This window comes from Perca fluviatilis, chromosome 9 (genome assembly GCF_010015445.1).
Source record: "Perca fluviatilis chromosome 9, GENO_Pfluv_1.0, whole genome shotgun sequence".
Taxonomy (NCBI): Eukaryota; Metazoa; Chordata; class Actinopteri; order Perciformes; family Percidae; genus Perca; species Perca fluviatilis.
The window spans coordinates 11,307,676-11,319,998 of NC_053120.1; the positions used below are offsets into that span (position 1 = coordinate 11,307,676).

At 40.3% G+C, this 12,323-nt stretch overlaps 1 protein-coding gene across 1 annotated transcript in view; it reads left to right on the top strand.

Annotated features, from left to right (window-relative positions):
* Positions 1 to 4,062: 4,062 nt before the first annotated feature.
* LOC120566075 (glypican-1-like) overlaps positions 4,063 to 12,323 on the top strand; it is a 45,134-nt gene continuing 36,873 nt past the window's right edge. The window contains exon 1 of the mRNA XM_039812317.1: positions 4,063 to 4,777. Within this exon, the coding sequence (XP_039668251.1) occupies positions 4,627 to 4,777 (151 nt within the window). The 5' untranslated portion in view covers positions 4,063 to 4,626. The remainder of the gene's footprint in view (positions 4,778 to 12,323) is intronic.

The window sequence follows — 12,323 nt, forward strand, 5'->3', positions numbered from 1 at the left end:
GCAGGCTAAGCTGCCTTGTCTTTCATTATTTTTCTCCCTGACACCTTCACGCTGTGATGCATCTCAAGCATGCACTTGGAAATCCAGAGCCCAAGATCTATGGGCATGATATTAAAAGTGTAAGTGTGTGTGTGGAAAGCAAGGTGCAAATGATGGCAAACAGAGAATAGATAAAAAAAAAATTGTGAGTGTTACAACTTTCTACTCTGTTACTCTTAGTTAAGATCAGATAAAATAGGGCAGGAAGTTCAGAAACAAGAGGCTGCCACTGAGTTTAAAAGAGTTGGAGAACTGTGCTAAGCTGGTTCAGTCCTTTGGTTAATTCCAGTGTCTATCTGACCTGGCCTGACTAGCCTCATATTATGTCTTCAGAAAAAATCTCAGAGGTTCAAAACACGATAGAGATTTGGAGGGAATGTTATTTCTATGTCTGAGTACAACAGGATTTTATAGTTTGTCCTTTGTGCAAACAAGACCGGTAACCTAACATTTAGACATTGTTGGCTCAGTGGCCTGCGCCGACACTAAAATCCTGCACAAACTTGGTGCCAGAAAGAAAATTGAGATGACACTTGTACTCGTCCACAAACAGTATCCACATTGTTACATGAATTAATGACCTGATATTTTTTTTCTGGTAGCAGTTTAAACCAGTTTCCACTTTTGGTTGACGTGGAGCTCAGTTGCCTTTTACTTAAATTCATGGTGGATTATATTGAGTTTTTTTTTTTTATCATTCTATGGTGAAAGTAGGAGATTCTCATCCAAAATCTGGCTGCATCAAAACATCTTCACAACAGCAAGATGCCATTCTTCCACTGGATCTGAAGACAGGTACAGTCTGAGAGAAAAACTGGTATTTGACATGTTGATCACTTTCTCTCTCTGTGAACAGATATACAATGGCTTTTTCCCTGAGGGCTAAGGTGGCTGGTATCTGCCCGTCTCTTTTAACTCACTCATTAATACTAATGGCACTTGCCTGCCAAGGCCATAAATCATTGGCTGGATTAACACTTGAACTGACGTTACACTATAGGTGTGTACATGGAGTTTAGCATGTGTGGGATTATGTAAAAGTGGGGCTCTAATTTCTCTTCTTTGAATGAGCTCGGCCATGAAGGTGTGTCTTTTGGTTAACCTGAAGGTGTGGCTCAACTGTTGTTCTAAAATGAGATGTTCCAGCATTTGACCTGGATGTTGTCCTCAAACAGCTAACAAAGTGGTGAATACCAGTTGTTAACTCTGGTAAATTCCATGATACTCAATTTTATAGTAAAAGTTGTGACATTTAATTTAAATTCAAGATGGACAAGAAAGGTGCTAGGTTAGTGATACATACTGAAGATCTGTGCTTTCATACCTGGCTTAATTTTTACACCTTGTAGTGAGTGATGTTTTTCTCCTGTGTGTGGTTCAGTGATTAATGACCACCAAATGCCAGGTAAACACAGAGCAATCGCGTGGTAATCCCTGACTTTAAGGGTTGATGAGGACCAGCTGAGTGCACCACAGGCCACACATGTCAAAGTGTTGAAACACAGGTGTAAATGATAAAATGAATCATGTTTTAATTCTATTTTGCTGCTTCTGTTTGGTATTTTGCATGCTGACTCACTGTCACTGGGACACTCAAATCTACCAGAGCTATTGCTAACCTTATCAATAACACTTGTGCATATCCTACTAAGACAAGTCACAATGTCTGCTGTGGAAAAAGTCTTATTGACGAGTGTGCTGCAATGGAAGGATACATTTAGCTTTTTTTTGCAATTCTTTGCTAATGTATTGGACTGAGTGTACAGTACATGGTAAAACTAAACTCTGATCAAAGTATGTTAACACTATATTTTGGGGGGCCTGGGGGGGGATTTCTTTTCAGAGTCAAATCAGGGACATTGCTGTTCATCGTCAGTGCCCCAATCCCTAGGCTTCTCAGGCACCCTGGACACCTTAACATTACACCCATATGTGATTGTTGAGCATCTTATTATAAAACCATGGGTGTTACTGCAGTGCTGTAACCTCCTCCACTCTTCTGGAAAAAGCTGCAGATATTTCCTCCCATTTAGTCAAAAGAGAATAAGTGAGGTCCAACAGTGATGTTGGCTGATAAGGCCTGGCTTACATTCAGGTTCATCCCAAGGGTGTTGGATGGGGTGGATATCATGTCGAAACACAAAAGGAACTTCCTCCAAACCATTGGCACAAAGTTGGAAGCGCGCTGCTGCCAACCAAGAGCCTGGGTCTGTCCCAGGTTTCTCCCTAAAAGGAGGTTTTCCTCACCACCCTTGGTTTCTCCCTAAAAGGAAGTTTTTCCTCGCCACTGTCGCACTAAATGCTTGCTCTTGGGGGAATTACTGGAATTGTTGGGTCTTTGTAAATTATAGTGTGTGGTCCAGACCTACTCTATCTGTAAAGTGTCTTGAGATAACTCGTTATGATTTGATACTATAAATAAAATTGAATTGAATTGAATTAAAATAGTGTACTGTGCTGTACCATTACTTAGAACAAAAGGAGAGCCCAGGCAGTCTTGGCCTCATAATATATATTCCAGTGTGGAGCGCTGGATGATAGGACTTGTCATGAACTGGTCATGTACAGTATGTGTAGTGAAGGACAGTGGTGTTCTTACTGTATTGAGCATTACATGGTTCCCCACCCACCATTTAAAAAATCTGTGTTTAGAGTTTTTTTAAGAGAATATTGTGACAAAGAATAGATACTGAGGCACAGTAAACTGAGTTCTGCTAATGTACGCCATGTATTAATTAACATGCCCTAACCTTTAGCCTAACCTGTGTTGCATTAACAGTACTCACACTGTTACCTTCACACTCCTCTGCCACATCCAATTTGAAAGTAATTAGGGTGTATTGAAACCCTTTGTGGATTTAATTTCACCTACATTTTTGATTTAATTTTAGCTGCATATCTGAGATATGAAGTCAGATTTCAGGACCCGGCGCTGCTGTTGGGGAGGATGTAGAATGTAGGAAGATTGGAGAGCATCTGACAGCTCATCAGTCACGTCCACCAACCCAGCCAGATTGAGCCAGAGGAAGGCACTGAATCCCTAACAGCCGCTGATTTCCCTGCAGGGATACATGCCGTGTTTACTGCTTTGTGTGTTGTATGAGTCTGCTTTAATTTTCAGAATGTGTCTTTTTTTTTTTCTTTCTTTTTTCTTTCTTTTTTCTTCCCATTTCATATATTTACTAGCAGAAGAAAATGTACCCTTGAACCTTAAATCCTGACCTCGATATCATTGTCACAAGTTTCTGTGGTAAAAGATTTGACTGCTGTTTCAATGCTGCAGGCCGACTGAACACTGTGGTAGAAGAATGATTCACTCAGGGTCCCTTTAGCATTCCAAAATCCTGACAAACATATTTTGTATCAAAACTAGTCTTTTAAAAGATACTTTTATTAATGTCATGTGCCTACAGTTAAGTTCTAATATTTGTTTATTTAATGCTTTTCATCATAGTTTATTCTATTTCACTCACTGTACTTTTTTTTATTTGCCTGCTTTTATAGCTGAAATTATTTCCGTATGTGAAGAAGGCTACTTTGTATACCATTCTTTAAAATTATACAAGATTGAAGATGTGTTTTATGTATGTAGGCCTATTTATATGCAAATCATCAGAAAGGTCTTCCATTCATTTTCTATTTAAATTGCTTTACACACATTCATACACCGATTTCTGGCTGAAAACTAGTTTTTCATGCAAAGAATACCAATGTATCAGGATTCAACCCCAATTGGATTTTATACGAAGGGCAACTTTTACTTATTTGTGATTTATTATCATTTTAATCCTTCATTTTGAGGATTGTGTGTAGAAATAATTTGAAATAATGAAACCGCGGTGTACTTTGTCATTTTCAATTAATGAGATTAAATATTATCCATTTTTGATGGGGATTCCCTGAAATCTCATTCTTTTACGCCTTCCCTAGGACCTGCAGGTGGCGCTGTTTAGCCCCTGCTCCTTGCAGCACAAGACACACACACACACACAGAGAGAAAAAAAGAAAAAAAATTTTATTGTCCCAAAGCCTGGAAAGAGGGGTTTTACAGGACAGTTCTCCTCCTGTCTGAAACCTCATTTTTAAACAACGGATTTAGCTCTTGTGTTGCCTTTTAAACCGGCTGATTTCCATAATCATGAACGGGTAGTCTGCGCGTGGATCTACGCCGACTTTTACTGACCGACACCTGCACACTCTCTATCTCTCCTTTCCTCTCTTTTGTCTCTGACATCTCTGCAGCTCCCAGCCAGCAGCGCTGGAAGAGGAGGGGGTGTACCTGACACCTACAGCCGCGCGTCGCAGCTCTCCTTCCCCCGCAGAAACACCCAGCAGGACTCGCCCGCCACGGGTGCCTCCTTCCATCGCCAGGTTGTCCGTGTGCAGTTTCAACAGGGAGGGGGGGAACACGGCTTCTGCTGACGGACTGAAAACTCTTTAAAAATATATAAAAAAAAAAATTAAAATAGCAACAACACATTGAAGACAGGGGGGCTTCGAAGAACTCCTGCTTGATTCACTCGGACCAGAAATCTTTAGGATTTTCTGACTTGACTGTAAGAAAGAAAAGGGACTACAATTGAGAAGATGCGTCCCCCGGTGTTTCTCTGTGTGTTGCTGTGTCTGTGTGCAGCGCCGGGCCCGGTGGCCGGGGCGGACCGGAGCTGCTCCGACCTGCGGCAGTTCTACACCGGGAAAGGGTTCACTCTGGTAGAGGTCCCTCAGACAGAGATCTCCGGTGAGTTTTTTTGGGGGGAAATTTACAACAACAAAAACACACCATTTCATGCACTTTACAGCACTTATTAGGCTAAGTGTTTTTTTTATAATTAGTAAAACATGAAATAACTACATGGCTTGCTCAAATGGCTACTGGGATGTAATGATATGAGAGCTCTCTGACATCACCATATTATGTGGGATTTCTAACATATCCTATAGCAACAGTAGCTTTTATTTAGCCTATATGATTTACAGTGTGTCTGTCATATTGGTATTGCAATAATGCCTTAAAATACAAATACTAAAATTATTTTTTTAAAGGATGAAATGCTTTGTTTATGCATTGTAAATACATCTGCACCTACATCTTGTTTAGCCAAGTTTTGAGTTGCATTGACTTGTTTTAAAAGGCAGTGTGCTCATGATAGTAGTCTACATCTCAGTTTATGCATTTTGTGCAGTTCTCCAGCCTCTTTATACATTCCTATTATCCATTTCCTTCACTGAGCAATGCACCCATCCGAACTGAGGTGTTTCCCAGTCTATAGACTCTCCTACACATTTCTATTATAGTCCTTTCTGTGGCATTGTCTGCTGGATTGCAGGTGGGTGTAAGCGATGTGTCTTGTGGCGCTGTTATGGTCTATTCAGGGCATTTACTGTTTGGTTTTGCTGCAGGTGTTAACAGCTTTTAATATAAACTACTGAAGAGAATATAGATTTGCTTTCTGCTTGTGGCTGTAACTCCATGTTGGATAGGATAGCAGCATTGTGTTCTGGGGCATTTTTCATTGTCTGCTCTGCTCTGGACTGCAGGTGTGGTGTGGGTGTGTGTGTGTGTGTGTGTGTGTGTGTGAGAGAGAGAGACTCAGTAGATGCTGAAATGTGCTGTCCATTTGCATAACCTAATAATTTAGGCTAGCCTGGGGCACTATTCAATAACAAGTACAGCTCAGCAGGCTCACAGCATTACCTGCTGTAACAAAGTCGGAGAGATTTTGGATGGTTATTGTATTCTTTTGTTTCACCCTGGTACCCTCTCTGGATGAGTCAGTCATCAATCCAAACATTTAAGCAATATTGCATTTGATCAATCAGTTAAATACCCCGCCGGTCAATTAACCAATCAGCTCAGCACTCAAACAGAAACAGTCAAACAGAAATCACACATCTAAGTCTCTGTATCTCGTCTCTCTGGTCGCCACTCTTCGCACATACTGATTAAACTGTCCCTGCCTTGAGGAAAGTGGGAATTGTGGAAATTGAGTTGGTTTCACCTTTAAGGCAATCATATGACTCTGTGTTTCACCCCATATTTCACCTAAAGATGTACAGAAGAGGAGGAGATGAAAGAGAGGTGAGATTGAGTTGTGCCTATATGTGTTCAGTGTGTGTGATCTGAAGGTCATTTCATGTTGTGTCAATGAAAAAGTCTTGAATGGGCGGGTGAGTTATTAATATTGGATGTGTGTGTATGTGAGTTTGTGTGTGTGTATGTGTGTGCGTCTGCGTGTGCGTGTGTGTGTGAGTTTAATAGAGACCAACAAACAAGGCAAGGCTAAGCCAAAGACAGGTGGAGACAGAAACAGACAGAAAAAGAAAAAAGAGAGACAGACAGTGAGGTGGGTTTACAGAGACAGAGCAAGTGAGTCACTCAAGGTCTCTGTCGGACCCAGCACGACTCTCTTTCTCCCTTTCCATTAAAAACTCATCTTTTATTGACAAATGAAAAACTCAATGCTTAAGTCACTTGGACCTTGATCTGCTCCAGTTATTTGAGCAAGAGTTCTCCCTTCCAAGAACCCATTAAAACTGACAACCAGATAGGAACAGAAAGATGGCGACTGGCAGCAGAATTCCCCCAGAACAGGGGCTCTTCAATCTTTCTCATCGCAGAGACCCAAGGCTGGTATATTTAGCGTTTTCCACTCAGGGAGAAACATTCCCCTCCTGTGTAAGTGTCACTCTGGAGGGTGTTAGTGTAGAGTTCCTCATATTTTGAAAGACCTAATTGGTAATTTGGATGAATGAATTTGGACCTCATTCATATGGATGCCTTTTTTGCACCTTGACGGCCATTAAAGAGGAATATATATTGTTCGGGTGATACAGTTATACTTCATTGTTACAGTGTTTGCATTTTCAACCACCATGAGCTTTTTGTATTTCTCTTCTTTTCACTGTCTCCAAAGGTTAAACTGACCTAATTATAAAAAAATTTAAGGTTTTATGCCTGTGTCATAACTTTTAAAGGTCTTAAAACTGACGGACGAAGTAAAGGCTGATTTATGCTTCTGCGTCGAATCGACGGCGTACGCCCGCAGACCCCTCTGCGTCTACGCTGGACCCTACGCCGTAGCCTGACGTGCACTCAAAAAATGTAACTTCACGTCACAGCGACGCACGCCGTTCAGCCGTGGCTTGGTAGCGTTGCATTTCCCCCGACTCATTTCCTGGTTCTCCTTGTCCATAAACAACATGAAATCAAGGAGAATGTTAACTTTTCCTGCTAAACATTTCCCACCATGGTCAGAAAGCACTCTCACTATGACTCTAGAGTCAGAACTCGCTCCGGAGATAATCCCTGTCGATCTCTCCCTTCACCCTCGCTCTATCACCCATTCCCCAAACACACACACACACACACATGCCGGCTCGATGCACACACCAGCGCACAAGTATAAACATCAGGCCACTTACGTAGGCTACGGCGAAAGCTCTGCGTGGAGCCTCCGCAGAACCATAAAACAGGCTTAATGCTGGATGAATTTAAGAAGATCTTAAAACTGACGGACAGAGTAATGCTGGATGAATTTAAGAAGATATAAAGGATAAGATAACGGGAATGTGTCTTTATTTTGAATATAAGACTCTGTATTTAAAATGATCAGTAAGGTTATTCACAAAATCATCACTAATTTAATTTAATTTTACTTAATGTTAATGTCTATGAATGTGTGAATCTTGTCCTTCTTGTAACTACATATTGATACTGATTGGACGGCTCTCCTAAGGGGGATCTTACCTCATTTTAATGTTTATAATAGTTATAAGTTATAATACAATCAAATCACTCACAAGCAGTTCATGATTAGCATTATCTGCAGAGCACAATAGTGGGAGAGAAGTTTACTGACACCACTGGGTGACAAATCCCTCAATATACAGGACACTCCTGGTTAGTGATCTGTATTGTTTGAAATTTTCCGATACCAATAGTTGCATTTCAGAACCAAAACAACACTTCCTTTGATTTCGTAGTTTAAGAAATATACAAAACCCTTTCATAAAGTAAAAGAACATGACAAACATCTCACTACAGTGTTTAAAGACCAGCCATTCAATGTTAGCTTTTCAGACTGAACAGTTTCTACTGTAGTTTAGATTTTCTACTGTGGACAAATTTTGTTCTGAAGTCAAACAGTATTGATGTTTGATACAAAGTCCTTAACTCTCTATTTGTGCTTCTGGTCATTAAAATAGCCCCACAAATAAGTGATACAATGTCAGCACAAAAGTGCATTGAAAATTTGTAAAACGTAACACAATTGTAGGCAGGAATGTTGTTATTGTGAGTGCATTTTGTCTTCTAATAAACATTTAGATTTACGTGGGTGAATTCTGGCAACTGTAACTACTACTAACTTGATCAATCAGAAGTGAATGAAGTTAAGATGAATGTTTAAAATAAAAGATGATATGTGATATGTAAGTCTTGGTAGAAAGTCTTTGGCGCTTAGACTCTACCGGGTGATTTGTAATCGGGGGGCGTCGGCCCTGAGCAGCAGCAAGATAAATCCCCCTATGGAGTCCAAACACTGGTGATGGTCGTGGTGGCTGATGATTCTGATAAGGCTGATGGAGCTGATGGACATGAAGAATCTGCGAAGACTGGCGGCGATGGGGTCGTGGAGGGGCGCGTTGCCATTTACGATTATTTTCACTGAAATGACAGCTGACAACAACAGAGAAGATAACAGATTTTAATAGCGTAACAGCCGTGAACGTACCGTGCGCATAACAACAGCATGAATGTACTGTAGCAAGGAGAGAATCATATTCAAACAGAGGCAGCAGCAAACTGATTGGCTTACAATGGAGGTGTGTAGCTGAGCTATTGGATAGATGAGATTAGCTGATGTGACCAGATGATGAGAGCAGATGATAGGATAATGGACAGGCGTGGACAGGACAGCAAAGAATAATGAGAAATAAAGAAGCATGCTACAGTATAGTCTTCTTGACTGATCGTATGCTATAGCTTCATTTATACATCATTGCATGGTGTGAAGTAATCCACATTCTCAATCTGTCTCTTTCTTGTTCTTGCCAAACCAACATAGAAGCTCAGCTAAGAAATTTGCAAGCATGCATTCAAAAAAGGAAGTGTATAGTCAACTGCAAGCGAAAGAAAAGATCAAATACAATTTTATGCCAAGTGGATATCAGATCTAGGAGACTGTCTTGATATGATATGCATGTTATTGTCTGGTGTAAACAGGGTGTGAGACCTGTATTTGTAAGTGGATATTATAAACAGTCTGTAATTTGACAAGCAGATGCTCTTAATTCCAGCACAAAGTCAAAAAAAAAAAGAGCCTATTCTTCTCGCACCTATTGTCCTATAGGTTTAACATCATGTGAATGGAAGTTGTCTTTCCTGCTGTCTGCCTGTCTGTCTTTGTGCCTGCGCGAGCATTTTTAACTCACACACATTGTACCTGGTCAATATAAAGACTAGCTCGTCCTATAGTGTGTGTGTGTGTGTGTGTGTGTGTGTGTGTGTGTGTGTGTGTGTGTGTGTGTGTGTGTGTGTGTGTGTGGTTGTGTGTTTAAAAGTAGTGAAAGCAACACATTCCAGTTCTTTCACAGGGAAGACACTTAGTTTCATTCACACATGTGTTGTCTGTGCAGGACAGCACACACCCATGTGATCGTATGACACTCAGATACAGAGAGAGACTATACTGTATATCCTGCACGTTTCATATTCTGTATTGGGAGGTATTGAATTTTGACGCCTGTGTGTGTTATGTAGGCTACATACTGAGTATTTGTCACAAAGTTGCTTGTTTGAAAGAATATGAAGGATGTGTTTAACATGATACACTGTGTTTTAGGTCAGATTACCTGCAGATTATGATACATTACAGGTTAAATTGCCAGTCAATAACTCTTTAACAACGCTGAGTCAACTATAGGAGCCTCCATTCATTTACATTTACACAATGTCAATGCCCTTTCTTTAGATACACTACCCTGGGGCTGAGGAATATTCAATATTATCATTCATTAGTCAAGTTTCCATCCAAATTAAGTGCACATTTTTACAGAATTTTCAGTAAATTTTCCTACATTTCCATTGTTATGCAAATATGATATGAATGTTTCTTATATCCAAATCAGAATACTCATGCACATTCACAGAACATCAATGGGGTAAGTGTTGGATACAAAAACATCAATGAGAGTACTATGGGAACATAACCACACAAAGGAATCAGGAATCAGAACTCCCTTAAGTTTTTGTTAGCAAGTTTTATGCTGATCTTCCTCATCCAAATATATTTAGTAGCGATTTGGTGTGTATTTGCTTGAGAAAAACCTGTGTTGGGTTGAAACATCACCAAATTAATAATACAAAGCTAGCTGTACTTAAAAAACAAAATTAGTTTCAGAGTACTTCTGATGTATTGTGTAACAGTAGAACAGTCCATTGCTTTAAAAACCTTGAATTAGACTTAGCATGCATAATCATGTAATAATCATATATTTTCTTTTTTTTACTATTTCCACTCCGGTCTGCGTTTTAATCAAACGTTCCCTTGCCTAAGAGTGTCTGAAAAGCATTTCCTTTCTATGTATTTTTAAGTTTACATTACATATGAGAATACCGCAACACTATAACAAAGCCCAAGAAAAATGCATGTGGGAATTTAAGCCAACATCAATAGATCACCTGCTGCAACAGTGTCTGTGAATCCCTTGTTTGTGTGTGTGTGTGTGTGTGTGTTTGTGTTTGTGTGTGAGAGAGAGGAAATTGATACTGTCCGTCATATGTCACACATCACATGCTCACTCAGGCGCTCACAGCACACGCCACCAAGTGGAACGCCGAATACCCAGTCCACAAACACACACCACACACACACACACACACACACACACACACACACACACACACACACACACACACACACACACACACACACACACACACACACACACACTCTCTCTTTTTATACTCTGATAACATTTGTGATCGTCCCTCTTCCTTTCCCTTGTTGCCTATCTTATTCCTGCTTCCATCTCTGCATTGTTTTTCTAGACAGGATCACATCTATGAATGCAGGGTTGCCTGTTTTTGTACGTGTGAGATAGAGGGGGTGTTGCAAGATCTGGATCTGTTAAAAGCACAGCTGTGAATCTTTAATGATGTCTGATGCAGCGACATAAGAGAGAGCCACAAAGAGATAGAGGTGAGGAGGAGGAGAGGGTGTGAGGAGAAGAGATCAGAAGGAAAGAGGGAGAAGGCTCTGTCCTGTTGCCTCTTCTTCATTGACATGGGATGGATGTTGCTACAACTGGCTTGATAGCCTACTGATTCTGATTCTTGTGTCGCAAAACTGACCATATGCTAATAATCATTTCCACCAAACAGCCATTTACCAATCATAGTTTAAATTGGCACGGATGGATTTCTTGACATGGCGAAGAGGTGTGCGACTATTATCGCCATCACACCCCCAACCGGCCCCGTCAGACACCGCCTACCAAGAGTCTGGGTCTGCCGATGTTGCTTCCTTGCCACTGTCGCAATAGCCACTGCTAATGCTTGCTCTTGATGGAATTACTGTAATTGTTGGGGCTTTGTAAATTATAGAGTGTGGTCTAGACCTACTCTATCTGTAAAGTGTCTCGAGATAACTCTGTTATGATTTGATACTATAAATAAAATTGAATTGAAATTGAATTGAATTGCATGTAGTAAGAGCAATACTAGACATTTGTGACAAGTGTCTCGAGGATGCTTTTTTGTTGTCTTTTCTAGCCCCAAAACAAAAGAGGAAATGCATAAAAAATGGCTTAAGTGTGTTTATCTGCTCTGATGTACGCTGCAAATGTTAGCATGTTGTGTAGCTTTACTGATTACTCCTTATAGACTAACCAAGCGTTACTTCATAGGAAAAAGAGCACATGGTTAACTAACAACATAGGTTTATGGGGTTACAGGGTAGGCCTATGTAAAAAAAAAAAAGAAAAGCCCCCTTCGACTAGCACATAGATCTACTGTGTAGTATTTCTTTATTGTGTGGAAGCTAGTCCTGAATTTATTACTGTTTAGACATTAGCAGCTCTGAATGGTCTTTATTAAATGGATTTGGGTATGTTTCCGGCATGTTACAGTCGGCAAACACATTGGTAAGTCCTCATTGGTTAGGCCTTTTCTTGTAACATTAAAAGTGAAACCATACTCGTTGAAAATAGTATAAAGGCTAATGTTAAGCAGCCGAAGATGGTTAGAACAAAGTAGCAGTCTGATCTTTTTTTCTTATCATACT